We start from the raw sequence: 21,201 nt of genomic DNA on the forward strand, positions 1-21,201 counted from the left end.
TCATACCTTCATAATTTAATTGTGCCATGTCCATGTGCCACCTGAAATTTTACTTTACTTTTAAATCGATTTTTGCCTAATCTGAATCTTAATGACAAAAATCAATGAAATTAATTTTGTATACCTATTATTTTCGAATATATGTTTAAAGCTTATATTTTTTCAAATGACAGCCCACGTACCACCTAGAAATATTCTCACACCAATGCTAATTTCTTAGTTGGGGTCATTTATTATATTTGGGCAAAATGTTAATGAGGGGAAGCTCAGTGAAGGGTATAAGGAGAATTATCTGCTCTATTTTTGCAACATTTCTGTAAGGCTAGCATTATTTCAAATAATAAGTTACCATTTATTGAACAATAATATCCTTGAACCAGGTCCCACAGGTAAACAAAATCTCAAGTTTCTTTGCCTTTAGACTTAGCTAGAACCTCATCAAGTCTCTGTGGAAATTACAGTTATTACATGTTTCCACAGACTGTAACTTGTTGATGATACCATCAGGAATTCTGGAATATGCTCTCTATGTGAGATGACTGGACTAAATATGAAGAGTACTTAAGGCTAAGACCAAAACAGGTCAGGAACAGGGAGAGGAGCCTCATGATTTAGTGTTATCTCTGAGCTGGTTTAACCCACTGGATAACAACCCCAGTGGTGTAGAAGCAATCTGGTTCAATTAGGAGGTGTCACAGTTTTCAGATGCTTGGGAAGGTTATTTCTGATCTCTCACTGCACATGGGACTCCACACAGGACACGATGAGAAGCGAGCTCCATCCCTCAAAGACACTTCAAATTAGAAAAGACTTTCCCAGTTGGTATACTATAGCCTACTGGCCACTGCAAATGAATTGTGGATGTGCTGCGATGATCACCTCCAACCCCTGGGGTAACTGATGGGGTAAGCCACAGTCACTAACCCCATCACCTCCAACCATGAGACGACATGTAACGTACTCCAAGGAGACCCTGAAGGATCATCATTTTTAGAGATCAACTGCCGTGAAAACGCGTGTGAAACACTGATCTTGAAGCTTTCAAAGTGCCTTACGTCCTCAAACCCGCAACTGTCTAATCCCCAGGATCGCAGCATCGAGGACCAAGATTTGAGAAACTCTGATTATTCACTCAGACTCCTTTAACCTTTGGCAACGTCAACTTTCAGCTCTGTTCCTGTGGTGGTCAATGGAGGTGACTATGCCTTGGATTTAGAGTCTCTGTCTTAAAGTAGCTCAAACTCTTCCAAGCGGGTCTAGAACAACAGTCATACCCCTCACCTTTAATCTCAAAACCCCTAGGAAAGAAGCCAAAATTGCTTTAAATGTCATAGTTTCGCAATCGGCCTCTCCCATGACCTTTAAGTAATGATAACAGCGTGCCTTCCAGTCTCACTGTGGAGTATATACAAGGTCCTGACGAAAGTGAAGCAAAGCACCTCTATAAGCCAGCACTGAAGCATCGTGACTCTGGGATTCTTCATCACCCACTTTTTCTTTCTGACTGTTAGAAATTCCCCCACATGGCTGAAGGGCATGGGGGCTACACACAGCACATCTACTTGGTAGAGTTTATTATCACGTGTGTACATAAAGCTCCGTCCTCCGGAGGAACCACAGAATACTCATGACAATTCAGTAACTACAAACAGAGCTACAGTAGAATGAAGAGCCCTTTGAGCCTTCATTTATTCATTTGCTCATTCATTCTTCTGTTCATTCACCTAGTTCTCTGTATCAGAGACGAACAGGCACTAGGACCACAGGCCAGAAACAACAGGTGGACGAACTAATATGTTGCTCTGTGGGAAGTGTTGTAACAGAGATATAAACCAAGTGCTGCACAATTCACATGGAAGATAATTAACTCTCCCTGGGGCCTCAGGGTCACCTCCTGGCTGAGGTGCCATGTGAGCTAGATCAGCCATTCTCAAACCTCTGGTCTCAGCAACCATTTTCCTTCTTAAAAATTACAGGAACTACAAGATTTTGTGGTTCTACGTGGGCTCTGTCTATCAGTGTTTACCATATTGAAGCCAGAACTGAGAAATGTTGTAAATAATTATTAATTCATCAAAAAACAATAATAAGAAACCCATTACATGGTAACAAAAACCATGTCTTTTATGAAAAAAATCAATATTTTTATGATAAAAGAAATACTGAGAGGAGTCACATCATCTTACATTTTTCGAAACTCTTTTAAATACCCAGCTAAATAAAGGACAGTTGGATTCTTTCTCATCCCTGCTTCTGCATTAAATATACTGCAGAATGCTTTAGCTGAAGCATATGAAGAAAATCTTGCCTCACAGAGTAATGAATCTAGAAAAGGGAGGTGTCTTTTAATAGCTATTTCAGGAAATTGTGGATTTTTTTTTTTTGATAGTACACCAAAGCTCAGTAAGTATTAACTTCCTAAAGGTGAATGGCAATGTGGAAACAGAAACCATACATGGAAGATTCTGTATGCTCCTTCATTAAAATCCATCATCCATGTTGAAATTTGAACGTACTTTTTTACTCACGCACAGTTTTAAAACGTCATGCACTGGTCGTTTCGAAAATAGTGGCTCATGGATTTCCACACATCTTCCAAATGTTGGCACAGTTCGTTATACAACTGCAAAAACTCTCATTCATGAATAGCATTACTGGTCTCATGAGTCAAGTCTATAAGTATTGAAAAGCTGTCAAGCTTGCTGTGGCATTCACAAGTTGTTATAATATTCCATGGTTTTTTTTCTCTTGAAAGCTTGTGTTTTATCGTTGGCTACAAATGTTGTCAGTTATTTTCCAAGCTCACTTTGTTCATTTTCAAGAAAATGACGGCCAAATTCCCAAGTCTGAATAAATACAGTGCGCTTGTTCTGTCAAGCAAAAATTGTGGTATACAACAGAAGCAGATAGTTGAGCTTGCAACTCAAACACTCACACGTCAGCTTCTAGCAGAAGTTGTGTGTGTGCTTCCCATTCTGTCAGTTAGAATATTAAGAGAACATGTGCTCCAGGGCCAAAATGTAGAAAATTAGTAATTGTGATTGCTTCATCTAGGATGTCCCCAAGTAACACTGGATTTGTGGGACGACCTTGGAGTGTGGTGAAAAGCCAAACGGCCACCAGTACGGTTTAGCAGCACTGCATGAATTCCTGCTAAGACACCTGCAGCTTTTCCCACACTGCTTTTGCATCAGTGCAAATAACAACTCAGTGAAAAAGACAAATAAGATCTTAATATTACGAAAACAGTTTTCGCTTCAAAGAGCCTGCGGAAGGGGTCTCATCATCCATGGAAAGGTTTGTGGGACACTTTAAGAACCCCTGAGCTAAACGCCAAGGCTCCCCAGGAGTCAGCTCCTCCTTTTCTTGGGTATGAAACGAAGCTCAGTGTCTTTTCTTGAAATACATACTCCACGCCGAACAAGCAAGACTGTACTAGAAGCTGAGGATACTGAGATGATTAAGGAACTGTCTGCCTTTGGGGCGCCAGGTGGCTCAGTCAGTTAAGTGTCCAACTCTTCGTTTTGGCTCAGGTCATGATCTCAGTGTTGTGGGATTGAGCCCTACATTGGGCTCCTCACTCTGCAGGGAGCCTGCTTGGGGTTCTCTCTCCTTCTCCCTCTGACCCTCCCCTAGCTTGCATGCATGTGCACACGCACGTGTGCTCTCTCTTTCTCTGAGGAATTTATGCTTTCATGGGATAGGCGATTGGTAAAGAAAATAATTTAAGATTTACAGAGTATTACTAGGGAAGTATGCATGGAGTGCCAGGAAAACAGAGAAGGCAAAGAACCCTCAGAAGAGGAGGTTGTACCTAAGATGTATATGGAAGAACAAAAGGAATTGTTTGGGGTGGGCGGATAAAAAAGAGAATAATAGGTCAGCCTTCGTGATATATGAAGCGGAAGGGACTGAAGTGACTCAGAAATTTCCTCCTCACTCTTCCTCTCTCCATGCAGCTCCAGAATGGGCCGATTCATTGAAGCTGAGCAGTTACTGCATCCCTCTTGGCACAGAGATTGAGCCAGGGATGGGCAGGCCTAAGTCAACTCATGCCAACGAATTGCAAGGAGTGGCCTGAAGGGGGCTGCTGGGAGGGAGCAGCCTTCTTCCTCTTGTGCAAGCTCTCAGAAGCAATCCTTACTCGTCCTCTGGACATACTCCATCTGAATGTGGCGCCTGCAACTGCTACTGCTATTTTACGACCCGTCTAATGACGCAGACCACACACAGAGGAGGCCAAAGCCAAGAACTAAGGAGACACAAAGCCGGAGCCCTGATAACAGTAAGCATGATTACCGCTTTCACCAACCTGAGCCAACAAATCCCCTTTATCATTGACTTCAGTTCAAGTTAAGTTTTCTCTTACTTAATAATGGAAAAATTCCAAACTAACATGAGGTCAATCTGACACAGTAGCAGACAGGTAGGAACCAAATCGTGGAGTACCTTTCATGTCTTGCTAAGAATCATGTGCATTCTCCAGCAGGTCCTGGGAGTCAATATAGTATTATAAGTTGGAAAATAATAAAGCTTCTGAAGGTGCCACCAGCTGATATGGAGAGGTCTCTTTGTCTTTATGCTCCAGCCACACTGGCTTTCTTCCAGTTTTACAAGGTAGCTTCCTACCTTTGCATTACCCAAGAAAAGGAGGAGACAACTTCAAGGAAGACCAGTGGTGGCAATGTAACAGTGGGATCATTAAGATGAGGACAGAAGAGCGTTCCCTGGATTTCACATGGTCCCTGGTGCAATGAAGCAGTCAGCAAGTGAAACACCATTCTGAACAGGAAGAGACTGATCAGGTGCTCACTAAGAGGGTATGCTAGGATGTGGGCACGTTTTTTTAAGGTAGGAGAGACATGACTATAAACTGAAGGGAGAGATCTAGGAAAAGGAATGGGCAAGACAAAGGAAAGATCTAAAAGAGAGGAGTGATCGATGCAGTGAGGCCCCAGAAGAGGCAGAATTCTTTGTTCTGTGAATATGGAACTGTCTTTTTTAATTCTCACTGCCTCCTGAGAGCCTAGTATCATGACCAATACCTAGCAGCTGCTGAAAAGATATTGGCAGTTGGAAGTGAGAAGTTAAGAATGAATGTGGATATGTCTACAAGTTTGAGAGTTGGGGGTGCAGAGAAATTATGCCTGATAATCAGCTCTAATTTTTAGATAAAGTGTAAGGCAAGGTCTTATGCTACATGAAGAGATATAGAAATTAGATTGGGAGCTTAACTATCTACTAAAGATTTGAAATAGTTACTTAGGGCAATGAGAAGACAGGTTGCTCAAGGACAATAAAAAAATGATAAGCAATGTTTAGGGCCAAACGGAGATTAGAACCCAGATATTTATGGTACCACCAATCCAGACAAACAGGAGAATTTACATACAAACCTTGGCATTCAGTCTGGGGGTCAAAGTAAAGCATGTGGATATGGGGCAACTGATCCAAATTTGGACATATACTAGTAGATGCTGTATACAACAACAAGAAGCAATGAAATTGAGGATTCTAATAAAAAGGTACTAAAGGAAAAGGAAGAGTTGCCAGAAGGATTCTAAGAGATATGAGGAAAATAAAAGGATCAATGAAGGGGCACCTGGGTGGCTCAATCGCTGAAGTGTCTGCTTTCGGCTCAGGTCATGATCCCAGGGTCCTGGGATTGAGCCCCGCGTCGGGCTCCCTGCTCAGCAGAGAGTCTGCGTCTCCTTCTCCCTCTGCCCCTCCCCCCTGCTCATGCTCGCGCTCTCTTTCTCTCTCTCTCAATCTCAAATAAATAAATAAAATCTTTTTTAAAAAGGGATCAATGAAATGGTGAATTTCAAGAGTCATACATCAGTCAGAGTGTAAGGAAGAGCAGGAAAGAGCTGTAAAGAACAATCTGTGGTATGAGCAGACCAGTTTCAGAGCTGGAGGACTTTCAGGGATGCGGGGTTGTGACCACAGTTACCAGTGAATGAAATGGGGTTCTGAAGGTCAATGAAGTGCTGGGAAGCAAGGAATTTATAAAGTAAGAAATGGGATATACAGTCTACATCAGAGGTTGGTAAATGGTGACAGGTAGGCTACTTGCCTATTTGTAAAAATGAAGTTTCATTGGAACAACCACACCCATTCATTTTCATATTGTCTATATAAATATATAGTTAGGTAGCTGCAACAGAGACCATATGTCCAGAAAAGCCTAAAATATTTGCTATGTTGGCCTTTAAGAATAGGTTTTTTGACCAATATCTACATAGTTCAAGAAATGTGCTTGGGTGAAGGCAGGAGATGAGACAGAAAAAAACAGAGGAGCAGTACCAAGAATAAGGAGAAGGAGGGGCAGAAGGTGACAAAATTGAAGATGTGTAGTTCCAAAAAGGAGGTGTCTTCTGGAAGGAGAGTAGAACTGTATGGGTCTAGAAGGATGGTTCTTAACTTTTTTGAAGTTCCTGTGACAGAGACTGCTCTTTTTCCCAAAAATCTATCCTTTCTTTAAAGATTTATTTGTTTATTTGAGAGAGAGAGAGAAAGAGGAAGCAAGAGAAAGCATATGAACAGGGAGGGGGGAGAGAGAATCCTCAAGCAGACTCCCCGCTGAGCACGGAGCCTGATGAAGAGCTCGATCCCAGGACTCTGAGATCATGACCTGAGCCGAAACCAAGGGTCAAGACATGACTGAGCCACCCAGACTCTCCAAATCCTCTCTTTCTTTCTGCCTAGAATTTAAGTTGAGCACATGGCCACCCAGCTAAGACTGAAGTTCCCAGCATCATTTGCCTGGACTTAGGGCATGTGACAAAGTTCTCTCCAAGGCCATGAGAGTAGATGAGATATGTGCAATATTTATCTCACTGGCTTAAATAAAAAGAGTATCTTCACCCTGTACTTCTGCCCTTCTCTTTCCTGTAAGTAGAAACACATGCTGGTCAACCTGCTGGACCAGGCAGGAGAGGATGAAAACCTGGGGGGAGGGGGGCGCGGCAGAGCAGCAAGACAGAAGGACCCTGGTTTCTGAAGAAGTGCATGGAATGGAGCTCTCCTTCCAAACTGAACCCCTCTTCTTGGAACTGTTGTCTGAGAGAGAATAAATTTCTCTTCCTTAAGTTATTTGTAAAGGTCTCATTGTTCCAGAAGATTAACCTTTTTCCTACTTACAGTATCCCTTTAAAAATCCGATTAATCTATGAACTCTCTTTCCAGGAAATTGCACTTACACACAAATTTTATACTTAATGGACTTGGGAGCCCATTCATGATGCTGAGGCTAAGAACACTTGGTATTGAAGCATCAGCGAAGAAAAGAGGGAATGGCCACCCCTCTTGTGTGCTTAGAGAACATTATGAGAAAGTGTTCAGAGGACACTTCTCAATAAAGTAGCCCACTTTTTGCCACTGCACCCTTTCAGACTATATTCTGATTATTACTAGACTGAAAAGAGCCATCCAGAGGACACTGGGAAACATAGGAAAGGGGACATGGGAAAAAGAATCAAGGCACAGGATGAGATTATAATGGGGAAAAATGAGTGAATTTTAATTTCCAAAATTTAGGGGGAAAGTTAGATATACAGGGAGAACAGGACAATCTGCAGTCATCAGTCAAGGTCACTAGATATGCCCAGACTTGCACTGCACATCTCCAGATGATGCTACATGTATACAAGTTTTATTGGGAATGCTGCCTCCCAGAGCTATGTGGTGTGGCATAGTCACTGAAAGTATCCCCTCACTATTTAGAGTTACAAAAGCCACCAAGAAACTGGCAACAGTGAAAAAGTCTCACTGGGCATTTCTATGGTTTATATTCTTAGTTTCATGCTCCCTTAACTGAAGGCTGTCAACTTTTGACAAAGGTCCCAAAGACGGCACTTAAATATTTTTATACTGCATTTCTGCTCACCCATTTTGGTTTTTACACCTTCTACTTCCTGTTCCCTTCTGATGGAGCTCATAACTTCTCCTAAAAACTGAGAACTCTCATGGTTACCAGATTAAATCCCACCATCCTTTAATCTCAACTTAGAATATCTTCTCTGGAAAGAATTTCCTATTACTCTATCTTATTTAGTAGTTCATTATTGACTAACAAAGTAACTAATTAGTTCTTAACTCAGTCACTACATTTACCACACTGTGTAGGACAGTGGTTATGGCTACAGGCTTTGTAGATCATTTCAATGCTATATAAACTACTCTACAGAAAACAAAGAAAGAAAACTGAAAAATTACTTTATAAAGTAAACGTAAAATTGATAACAAATCCTGCCAAAGATTACACACATAGAGAAAGAAAATCTGAGGCTAACTTTACTTAGGAATATGGATGTAAAATATCCTTAATAAAATATTAGCAAACAGAATCCAGCAACACATTAAAGGAATAATTCACTATATACCAAGTGAGGGTTGTTTCAGGAATGCAAGGATAGTTCAATATTAGAAAATCCACTTATATAATTTATCCTTTTAATAAATCTGAGGAGAAAAATCACATGATTATAGATACTAAAAAATTTTAATATTTTAAGAAATTCATTCTTGATGGGGTGCCTGGGTGGCTCAATCGGTTAAGTGTTGGCCTCTTGGTTTCAGCTCAGGTCATGATCTAGGGGTCAGGAGACTGAGCCCCATGTTGGGCTCCATGCTTGGCACAAAGTCTGCTTGAGATTTTTTCCGCTTCCCTATCCCTGCCCTTTTGCTCCTCCCTGTTGGTGTGTGTGCACGCGCTCTCTCTCTCTCAAATAAATAAATAAATAAATAAATAAATAAATAAATAAATATTTTAAAAAGTCATTCTAGATAAAGAAACACTCAATTCTTCTTTTTTTGTTTTTTAAGATTTTATTTCTTTATTTGACAAAGAGATAGAGCCAGAGAGTACAAGCCGGGTGAATGGCAGAGGGAGAAGGAGAAGCAGGTTCCCCACTGAGCAGGGATCCCAATGTGGGACTCGATTCCCAGCCCCCGGGATCATGACCTGAGCCAAAGGCAGACAGCCCAACCTGACTCAGCCACCCAGGCGCCCCTCAATTCTTCCTTAACATGATAATGTTTATCAATCTGAACACAAAGCAATTATCATAATGGCAAGACAGTAGTGTTGCTACCATTAAAGTCAGGAAAAGACAAGAAATCACATTATCACATTTTTATCTGACATTGTACTGTAGTTACTACCAGTGTAATTAAACAGGAAAATAAAATCAAAGAAATAAAAATTTGAAGGGACAATATAAATGATCAATATTTGCCTATGATATGTCTGCATAACTAAAATATCCAAGAAAACCAACTGAAACACAGCTATAGCTGAAGAATTCAGTAAGGTAGTAGCAGCTGAAAATTAACACATGAATACCAAGATCTTTGATATACACAAACTATAATCATTTAGGACATATATACATACATATAAAAAATATATATGCTATATATGTGCATATAAAATACTCCTTTTACAAAAGGACAGAAAGACAAAATACCTAGAAGTAAATCCAGCAAGAAATGTACAAAAACTTTATGAGGAGAAAGAAGAACCTTTAAAACTGTGCTGAAGGGCAGACCAGAAACCTAAACAAACACAAACACACCAAGTTCTTAAGTAGAAAAACTCAACATCAAAAGGATTTAATTCTCCCTAAGTTAATTAAAAATTTTAACAAGATTTTAAACAAAAATACCTAGGTTTTGTTACTGTTTCTTTTTCGGTTTTTTGTTTGTTTTTTTTTAAGAACTGGACAAGCTTCTTTGAAAGTCTCTATGAAAAAAAATGGCTAGGAGAACTCTGAAAAGGAACAGTAGCGGATGGTGACTAGTCCTACCGAACATTTAAGCATACTACAACATAAAGCAGAGCTTCAATAATTAAAGCAATGTGGGTAGGCACAAGAATATATATATATATACATATATATATATATATGTATATATATATATATATATATGGCACTAGAACAGAAGTTCTGATAGACCTAAATGTATTAAAGAATTCAGTATGTGATAAAGATGACACCTCTAATCAAAGGGGAAATCACAAACTATTGAATAAATGGCACTGAGACATCTGAGTAACCATCTGGAGAGCTAAAGTTGATACTTCCTACAGTACATCTGGATAAGTTTGTATCTCACAGAATATGTCAGAATGTTCAAAATATATCAAATATTTAAATGCAAAGAATGAAACCATTAGACTATAAGAGAGAATGATGAATCCTTTTATAATCTTAAAGTGAGGAAGAACTGTCCAACTGGGACTTAAGGTATGGAAGCCAAAAATAAATACTAACTTCCAGAAAGTTCCAAAGCTTTTGGAAAACCAACCAACTACACAAAAACATGGGCAAAATCAAGGGACATATACTAATCTGGGGGGAAAATTTATTTGTAACTCCTATTACAGTCAAAGGGATAATCTCCTTAGTATTTAAAGTGCTTCTGAAAATATGAAATAACAATGAGATATCACTTCACACTTAGAAAACTGACAAATAAGAGAACACTGAATAAAGACAAGTGTTGGTGGGGATACTGGGGTATAGTAACCTTCAAATACTACTGATGAGCATGCAGACTAGTACAGCCATTCTGAGCACAATTTGACAGTATTAGTCAAAATAAATATAGATAATCTTTATGAAGCAGCAGTTCTACTCCTGCTTATATATCCCAGAGAAATTTTAACAACAGTCCCCAAGGAAATATGCACAAAGATGATAATTGCAGCATTATTTATAGTGATGAGGAGCTGGAGGTGACCTGGTATCCATCACTGAAAAGACTGGTAAATGTGGTGGACACTGATCATGGAGCACTCTGCAGCAATCAGAACCAATGGGCTACACCTGTACTATCCAATAAACCTTTCTGCAACAATGATGGAAATGTTAGACATACGGACTATTCAATATGGCAGCCACCAGCCACATAAGGTTACTTAAATGCAAATTAGTTAAATTTTTTTTAAAAGTAAAAAATTCAGCTCTTCATTTGCACTAGCTACATTTCAAGTGCTGAAGAGTCACATGGGGCTAGGGCCTACCATACTGCATAAGGCAGAAGTAGAACATTATCATTATTACAGAATGCTCAGTTGGACAGTGTTGGGCTTTATCTGTACCTAGTAACATGAGTAGGTCTTAAAAATATAGTGCTGACTGAAAAGAGGAAGAATCAGTATGCTGTATTGTCTCACCATTTAGTTAAGTTAAAAATACATGAACACAAAACTATTCACGTTTTGCAAGAATACATACCCCCTAAAAAAGATAAACATTAGGGAAATTAGAGTGCTTGCCTATGGGGAAGGGTAGGTGGGAACTGGGAGTAGTGGTAAAGAGAAACAAACAGCCAAATACATCAACCATTGGAAGGAGGAGGGTTTTCATAGGCCTATGATAAAATGTACTGTGAACTGAGGAGTATGATTAACTCAAACCTATGCATTGAAATTACATAAACAAAATAAAAAGAGAGCACACAAAAACCCATATGCTAATATTTATGGCACTTTTATTCATAATTGCCAAAAACTGGAAGAAAACCAAATGTTCTTCAACAGGTGAATGGATAAACTGTGGTATATTCATACAATGGAATATTACTCAGCAATAAAAATGAATGAGCTATCAAGCCAAAAAAAAAAAAAAAGGAAGAAAGAGATATGGATGAATCTTAAATGCATAATGCTAGGTGAAAAGAGGTGAAGTCTGAAAAGGGTACATACTGTATGATGCTAATTATATAACATTCTAAAAAAAAGGCAGAACTGTGGCCACGGTAAAGATCTACGGTTGCCAGAGTTTGGATGTAATGAGGGGAAGGGTAAATGGGGGGGGCAAGGGATTTTGTAGGGCAGTAAAACTATTCTGCATGATGCTATAATTGTAGATATTTGACACTATGCATTTCATTTGTTAAAAACCCACAGAACTTTTGAAAACAAAGAGCCAATCTTAATGTGTGCAAATTACAAGAAAAATCATTTAGGAGGCTGGGTGATCCTAGGATGGAATGCAGAATGAGACAAAATACTAACTGTATCAAAGATGTATGAAACAACCTCACTGTGGGGGGAGGGGGGTGCTGACCTAAGTAACTCTGGTTGGTCTTTTAAGACTAAAGACGAAAGATGCTGTATGTAAGAACTGTACTCTAATTGATCAAGTTTTTCCCCACTGGGGTATGGGTAAGCAATTCTGATACTGTTATAGATGTATAGTGGAATTAAACAATTAAATAAGTGTATGGAAGATAGTGAGAACCAGATTTCTCACTGCTGGATGGGGTGAACAAAGGGAGGAGGCCAGAATGATCCATGGATTAGATAATGAATTAGATCACGATAATTAGATAATGGATTAGAGCCAGATACATCAGCATGAACTCATGCTTAGCTTAATAAGATACAGATGGCTACTTCTAGAAATATTTATAGATATGGATGTACATATGAGTTCGTATACACACATATGTATTTCCTTGCTCTGTCAGCTGACAGACGCTAGAAGCAACAACACCCCAGTATAAATAAATATACACAGTGCCTAGATCTGGGTTTCTAATACCATTCTCCAATGAAAAGAATCAGGGCTAATCAGAGAAAGAGCTGATTCTAGAACTCTGGGGACACGGTGGGTAGGCAATATACAAAATGAGCTGGAGCAGGAAGTGACAGAAAGTAACAAAATGTGCAAAAACCAAAACCAAAACAAACACCCACACTGATGAGGGTATGTCAAAGGGACACAGAAGCCAACTGAAAGAGCTCCCCATTAGCCAAAGCTGGAACCATTTCAGCAATAAAATCAATAAAGTAGTATTGGATTATAACCCGAAGTATAAAATAAGTATTTGTGAGTCCATATGATATAAATAAATGATTAAATAAATACATTAATAAGAGATAAGAGACAACTGTCTCATGTACAATGACTCAAAATAATTTATGTGGATATTCCACTCCCTAAATAGTGGACCATAACTCCCTGTCTTCTTAGTATAGACTATACATAGTGACTTCCTTCAAAGAGTACAGCATGGAAAGGGAAAAAGAAAGTAACTTACGGTGGAAAATCTGACAAATTCTACTTCAGCCAGTGATCAGGATCAACAGCAACAGTGCTAAGTCATATTGACCAAATGTGCCCTTGACATGTGATGAAAATGCATTCCTCCCCCAAACTCATAGCCCCAATCTCATCATGAGGAAAACAAACAAATTCCAGTTGAGGGACATCCTGCAAAATACCTGACCAATACTTCTCATAAACTGTTGAGATCATCAAAAACAAGTCCGAAAAACTACCATAGCCAAGAGGAGTCTAAGGAGACTACAAGTCTAAGGAGACTTGATGACTCAAGGTAACGTCTAAGGAAATCTAAATAAAGGATGGACTTTAGTTAATAGTAATATATCAATATTGGTTCTTTAATTGTAATAAATGTATCATACCAACATAAGATGTTAGTAACAGGAGAAAATGGGTGTAGGGTATGAGAACGCTGTACTATCTTTGCAATTTTTCTGTAAATCTAAAACTGTTATAAAAAAACCAAATTTATTTTAAAAAAGAAAAGGAAGAAAAACAAAAATGAAATACAGCCAGAATGTCAGAAGCCCCTCTTCCTTCCCTCCCCCTTCCATTATCTTCCCTTTCCACCAGAGGTAACACCCATTCTTTATTTTGTGTTGTTTCTTTGCTTTTCATAAAAAATTTACATCTTTACATATCCTCAAACAATGTGTTGTTATTTTGAATTTTATATAAATGAAGCTGTGCTGTATGTAATTTTCAGCTAGCTGTTTGTCTTCACTTAACATTACCATTGTGAGATGTATCCATGTTGGTATATGTGGCTGTAACTCATTGATTCTCATGGCTGGATAACATTCCAGGGGATGACTGTAACATCTCCTATACTTCCAGCTTCCTGTTAATGGACATTGGGTTGTTTCCAAGTTTTGCTATGACTAACACTGCTACTACACGTGCATTGTAAAAATTAGTAAAGGGAAACCTTACCAAAGTGAAGCAGGGAGGCTAGAAGGGGGTACCCTACCACTCAATGTCAATCACAGGGAGAATTGTCAGTTACAAACCCCAACAGAAGAATCATCCCTAGGAAAGAATGATCAATTACAGGACCCAGGAAAAGATGCACACTGAATCTTCTACAAGAAGTCAACTAGCCCTGCAACTCAGCTGATGACAAATTATCATCACCCTGAATTCTTGCTTTTTTCCAATGGACTTTAATTCAAAACAACCTCTCCCAACATCTTCCTTCTTCTCTATAAAATAACATCCCCCTCCTTCGTTTGCTAGACTTGCCTATGGTTTTGCCAGAGTTTGTACGTCCTCAACTGCAATTCTCTGCCCTCCCCAAATAAACCCATTTTTGCTGGTAAAATACCTTTTAATTTTAAGGTTAACAATATGCATACAAAAATTTCTGTGTACTAAATCCCTAAAAGGGGAATCACTGGGTTGTGAGGCATGCATGCTGCCACCTTTACTGTGTAATACCAAACTGCTTTATAAAAGTTGTCTCATATCAATCTGGATTACCATCGACATCAATTTAATTTGTACAAATTGTGTTGGAAACCCAGGAATCGACAGAGGCACTTCATTTTGTTTTCTCAAAGTTTTAAATTATATGTGATTAAAAAATAAAATAATAACTATTACACATTTATAATAAAAATATGATGATAGATGCCAAATTGTGGTACATTAGAAATTACCATAGGCTTTAACTTGTCCTGAGAGATTAACTCGCTCAAAATAGAGCTTGTTCTGCCATCTGTGTGCATATATTTGAACTTGGTGTAAAAGTGGAGAATATAGACTCAGCATGTTCCTGCTGAAAGGATGCCAAGTTCTGTTCCCATAAACTGGCCTTAATCTGAGAAACTACTAGCCTTTTGGGTTTAATGACATTCCTAAAAAACCATATATATATATATATATACACACACACACACACACACACATATATACACACACATATATATATACACACACACATATATATGTATATATATATTTTTTCCATAAAACAAGACCTCAATCCTTGCTCCACAAAGAAAAATAAAGAAATTAAGCTTGTATTTTATTTTTCCTTCAAAAACTTCAATGACTTGAATTCAAACCTATCACTATATTTAGAAGAGCATTTGAAGTGTTGTAAAATTCATCACTCTTGCATTCAAAATGACTTTGATGTAAAAATCTACATTTCTGTAGACAAACAGTAAATAATAAACCTCTCAATACTATAAATCAGTGCATTCTGCTACTATGAGTCGTGTAAGCATAGAAGAGCCTACTTTAAGATTGCTGCCATTCATCCTCTGTGTCTTGGATGGGCTGCCACTCTATGCAAATCTGTTTACTGTTAACCTAAGCAGCTCACCATAGCAGAGAGTAAAAGGAAGGAAAAGAAACAAATTTTAAGGTTTCTTCTCAAATGGGGAGATGGAGAGACGTGTGAAAAAAATTAGGGCTGTTTCGTATTAGGCAAAAGCTCACCTTTTGTAGAAAGGTAGAAAATTATGCCCAGTATTAATTACACCAGAAGCCAATTAAAAAATTCAGAAAATGCTGTTCAAGCAGCTCCACTGGGCTCTGACAGTGGATTCCAAGCACAAGGCCACTTAATACAAAAGGCAGTGGCCTTGGACAAGGAGCTAAAACCACAGCATCCTCTGGATGGCTCCATTTAACAGCAGAGCCTTCTTCTGGGATTCCCACTTTGCATTTCTGTGGGGTCTTTCTAAGAAGAGCCCTGGACATGTATCCCACATTGGTCACCATGACTGTGGGTGCCATAACACACCAAGCAACATGGCTATCCACACCTGGACGCTATAAATAAGAATTCCCCAATTCTGCTTAGGTAAGAACACCTACTCAGGCAAATATTTCTTGATGAAGTTCACTCTCTTCTGCATTAAAGCCTTGTGTGAGAAATCACTCAATGGGTAAGGATATCCAAAAGGCATTTACATAGAAATCATAAAGGATTTTTCTGTACAAACTAGGTTAGTGTACTTTCCCTATTCTAACCATTGCCAGGGCTTCTTTCATCCAACCATGTAAAAGAATGGATTTTAAACAATTTTAAGGCATAAAATAGTAATGAAGAGAAAGGTTTAAATGTTACATTGACTTGAGTTCGAGTGATGGATCCATCAATTATTAGCTATGGGATCCTGAGTAAATTATTTAACCTCTCTGATCCTACTTTTCTCCACTGCTGGAATAAGTGGAAAGCCAGGAAGGAGGTGACCCTAGATGGGTCTTCAAAGCCTGTTCTTTTAACCACCACACTGGACTGCTCCAGAGTGTTTAAACACCACCTGGCATGTGGAAACTCACTACATCTCTGCAGGCTGATTGATTTATCTTCAGGAGCACCTTCTTCAATCAAAAGCCATGATAGCTAAAACTAAACACCCCAGCTCAAGAGAAACAGCTTCCTTCACTGAGTTTTACACATGCACAAGCTCCAGAGTTGGGTCTGAAACAGAGAGCATCCCTTTCAAATAGTAGTGAATCTGATAAATCTGTTCTGTTCACAGCCCAGGAAACCACACTTCAATGCAGAAGCTACATTTCAGGTTAACCAATTGTCTCAAAATCAAATACGCCTCTAAAGCAAGAATGTCTACTATTTTGAAAGCTGAGATACAAAGTTTTAGTTGAGATATGAAATTTTCATTGGCAAATTAGGAAACCTTTTATATTCTCCTGAGAGGGGAATAAAGCCTTTTAATAAAGGAAAATCCCAAAGTGAAACATTGCTAAGAAAGTCTGTTCAAAATCGGGTGGGGAGGACATTGAGGAAGCAGGGCCTGTGCACTTGTTTCAATTCTCCAGAACAGCCATAAATTTTTGATCTCATCAATTATGACTTGTCAATTGCAACTCCACCACCTCCTGGAACACATCTTCTACTTTGGACTGAAATCCAATGTAACACCTGTTAGCAAAATAGCCAATCCTGTAGTCTCCAGTTTAACTCTGTCAGCACCAACTGTAATTCTTTCAGAACAAGTTCTCTAACCTTGTGGGTTTTGCTTTTATAAGCCTGTACCCTCTGCTTGCAATTTGAGATTATTTTCTTTTTCCATGGACTCTGTGCCTCCTGGATTACAATCCCTAAGACCCCCCCCCCCAAAAAAAACACCTTTGATTGCTTTTATAGCCTCTTCTTTTTGGTCCCCAGATCTACGAATTTAAATATCTTAAATTAGACATTGCCATTATTTTGGGATATTGTAGTGTTTTGCAACACTTCTGAAAGCAGGTTTAGATTATCCAGCTTAGAGCTGTCAGAGAAATACCATAAAGAAAAGGGAAGTATGACAATCTCGAGATGGCAGGCCTTGACTGAAAACATTCAAATTCAAAACATTTCAAAATTACATGTAGCCAAACAAAGCACAACTGAAAGTCTCATATGGCCAGCCCTTGCACACAATTTGCAAACTCACTTAAGAGGGCAGAAGATACCACCACTCCCTCCACCACCCCGCAGGATTATCCTACAAGCAAACCTGCCAGGACTGATGGCTGAGGTTTGGGAGTCAGGCTTCATGGCTTTCTATGTCAAGTCAGCCCTCCACTGCCTGGCTTCTAAGTAGAGAACCATGCTCCACTCTACAGAGCCAGGCACCGTACTGACCACTCTTCTACCACGAGGCCGATCTCCGTACTGCACCATATGCACAACACACCATCACATATTCACTCTCACCACCACCGATTGCTTATCTTTGTTCCGTGACTTCAAATGGCTTCACCTTACCTAGGCCACACCAAAGCGAATCCATCTTTAATTCCGTTCATTTGTGTTTTGATTTTTTTAAATCCACACAAAGAGCACAGGAGTGGGATAAACTTCTCTGCCTTGGGAGGAGAGGGAAGGCTTCATAGATGCGTGATAGGTGTGCAGAGTTTAGGAGGAAGAATAGATGGCTGCCAAGTGGAGAAAGGGAAAAGAGCATTCTAGGTGGAGGGAACAGCATGTGCAATGTCTTGAAAGAATCCTGAAAGGCTACGGCAGGCTTGCAGGGATATGAGGCTAGAAAAGTTGGCTGTAGTCAGAAGGGTAAGACCCCTGTTTGCCTCACTGAAGTTAGGGAACTTGATCCTGAAGACAAAAAGAAACCATAGGACCTGATTTGGGTCAAGGGCCCTAGTCAAGCCCATGTCATCTATGGAATCTACTCTTGCTATGCAAGTTGTTCCTTCCTTCCTCAGCATTCCTACACCCCCTTACCATCCATACCACACACTCAAGCATTATTACTTACAACTCCTCCGAGTATTTCAGTCTGTGTTTCCACTGACTAGAGAGAACCCGAGGGCAGGGGCCTTTAATTTTTAAATTAAGTTTTAAAATTTACTTGCTGAGCAAGTAAATGATCAATGACTTCCCACGACTGGTGGATTCATATTCCTCCCAGGGATGGCTTCAGCAAACTAAGTTCCAGAGATAAGAGTAGGGAAAGCTCTAAACCAAAGTCACTACAGCCCTTACTACTGGCCACAAGTGACAGAATCCACGATCACAAAACTTAACTTGGAGAGCAACTATACACTTGAGTCTACCCTCCATGAACTTGGACTGTCCCTTTCTGCCTAGTTCCGCTTCCCCACCCAAGCTGATAGTGACTCCTATTCCCCCTGGGAATACTGGGTCTGAACACGCCCCCATTGACTGGGGGAGAGAGGGGGTGCCAAGGACACAATCAATGCATTTAGGAAATGCATCTGGCCCTGAAGTGAGAGTGTGTCTGTTCCTGTATGTAAATGCCAAGTTGCAGGAGGTTACCATAGCAACTCCAGCAGGGTGCTGCAGTGGGCAGCTTTGCACAGAGGTGCAGAAACCCCATTCTTTAACATCTGTTCTTTTGCTGTGCACATTGGATCCTAGCAGGCACATCATGGCTTCAGGCCCCGGCTTTGGGATGCTGCAAAAAAGGAAGTGGGATTTGAAGACCTGCTAGTCTCATTTCCCTTTTTCTCATGCACCACACACAGCCCTCCTTGTGCACAGTAAACACAACGTGTAGAGCCCCAAACAGGCTCTTTAGAAGCATGTAATTCCCTATACTCCTTCTTGTATATTATGACGAACAGACTGTACTTGCACATCAGCATGACTTCCATGCAAAATTTGCATCCACTGAATAACCCAGCAATTGTACATTTTAATGAGCCACATATCCACAGTGTCCCCATTCCCAGCCAGCCCCCAGTTTTATTATGTCATTGGTATGTTTTTAATGCAAAAATAAGTAATGCCATCAAGTGTGTAGGCTGGACTTAACAGGGTCAACTAAGCCGCACTCCAGGAATTGCAAACCAACTTTTCAAAGGACCAGGCAATTTTTGAAATCGCTTTTCCATAGGGATCGGAGAGTAGGGGTTTACTCACCCACTTCTTAATGTTTGCAATGTGAAGAGATCTCTTGTGAATAAAGAGCACCAGGGAGGTGTTATGGGACATTCCACATGTGGCTCAACCCTATGTATGGCCATCAGGAAGCCATGTTCCTACAAAGTGAACTCCAGTTGGTAGGACATTAAGTAGATGAAACATTCGCCTCCTGGACAGTTCCATTGTTTGTCAGTTTTTGGATCTAGAGAGTAACTATGAATTGGATTATCTTTGAATTCTCTCATGGGCAAAATAAGGATGATGTACAGCATCACTAAAGAAATGGATTGCACGGTGGGCATGCACAGCAGGGAGAGAGAGACATCTGCACAGGGAAAAGTGAGGGAAATTTTGGTTAACGAAGTCACATGAACCTGTCCTGCTTTGCAAGAGGCTGGAGTAGGAGGACCACAGTATCTTTGCAGCCTGGCAGTGAGAAAAGAGAGTTGGATTAGAAGGTTCCAGGATCTGACGGAGTTTTGTGGCCTAAGAAAATGAGTAGAGGGGTACTGAGAGAGAAATGTAAACAAACAAAAGGAACGGAACAGGAGCCTCTTAGCCAGGGAGACCATTCTGTGTGCAGGAATGCCTTTGCCTACCTAAGGTAGCACTGGGAACAAAGAAGATCCCAACAGGAACAGACTACAGTTGGATGCTTTCTTTATCCAAGGCATCTTGATGTGACCTGAGCATGTGGAGGTGGCTGGTTGAGGACATTGTTGCATGTAAGTGTGAAGGTAGGTTGGACACCAAGAGGAGAGAAAACTTGAGTGTTGTGACTAAGTGCCAGTCACCTGCTGAGAGATACAGAGCCCTCTCCGAGAGTGAGGGCTAGAGATCCAGCCAGTGCAATGTGGCCAGCACATGCCTGCCCCGGGAGGGCGGGATACCTGTTTCCAACTGCCCCAGGAAATGCTGTGGGAGTGGGTGTCCAGGGGGTGTGAAGCAAAGAACGGGGCATGTGGCCAGGGAGTGGGGAGAAGGGCTTATGGGAGTTGAGCTGGTCGCAGACAAGCGTTCTGTCAATGTGCTCCTGAAGGAAAGCGGAGAGGTCAAGGCCGGGAAAGCTTTCAGAGGGGCTCCTGCAACCTGCTCCTGTGGGGCAGGGCGGCTGGGAGGTCGAGGGCCCCGCATCCATGTCGTATGTGGGAAGAAGTCGGGGGCACCGAGGGGCCGGCCGGCAGGTGGGTGTGGAGGGCGGGCTGGGCGTGGGGCGGATCCTGGGCGACAGGAGTGGGGGAAGGGAGGTCGGCGGCGAGTGGGTGTGTGGAGCGAGCCGGGGTGGGGGGGTGGGGGCGCCGGGCCGCCTCGACCTCCCCCGGGACTCACCCAGCACGAAGTAGGGCAGCTCCGTGTTTTCCAGGTCGTCCACCACGACCATTTCTCCCGGGAAGTCGTTGCGCACCGAGAAGAGGAGCTTGGGCTCGGAGGCCGAGGGGCTGTGCATGATGCTCAGGTCGTTCTCGCGCAGGAAGGGCAGCGCCGACACCGTGATGCTCTTGAGCTTGCACTCCAGCTCCTTGGATGGGTCCACGTCGCCGGCGGCCGTGGCCAGCACCGCCGCCGGCCCCCAGCAGCAGGCGAGCAGGACGCAGAGCCCGGCTAAAGCCATCTTGAGCCCCGGCCGCCTTCCTCCGGCGCCGCGAAGGTGGGGGAGGCGGCGAGCGGGCGGGAGCGAGCGAGCGCGGGAGGCGGGGGAGGCTGCGGAGGGACGTGGAGCCGGGAGAGCCCCGCTCCGAGGAGCCAGACGCCGCGCGC

The 21,201-nt window shown here is 41.2% G+C and overlaps 1 protein-coding gene across 3 annotated transcripts in view; it reads right to left on the reverse strand.

The window, feature by feature from the left end:
- The window catches only part of ASTN1 (astrotactin 1), a 296,455-nt gene extending 275,254 nt beyond the window's left edge, over nucleotides 1-21,201 (reverse strand). The window contains exon 1 of one of the 3 annotated variants that reach the window (XM_081824653.1): nucleotides 20,773-21,201. In XM_081824653.1, the coding sequence (XP_081680779.1) occupies nucleotides 20,773-21,055 (283 nt within the window). In that variant the 5' untranslated portion in view covers nucleotides 21,056-21,201. The remainder of the gene's footprint in view (nucleotides 1-20,772) is intronic. The other 2 variants (XM_081824650.1, XM_081824651.1) reach the window with 2 other exon arrangements.

This window comes from Leptonychotes weddellii, chromosome 6, assembly GCF_054177405.1.
Source record: "Leptonychotes weddellii isolate Sample4059 chromosome 6, ASM5417740v2, whole genome shotgun sequence".
Classification (NCBI taxonomy): domain Eukaryota; kingdom Metazoa; phylum Chordata; class Mammalia; order Carnivora; family Phocidae; genus Leptonychotes; species Leptonychotes weddellii.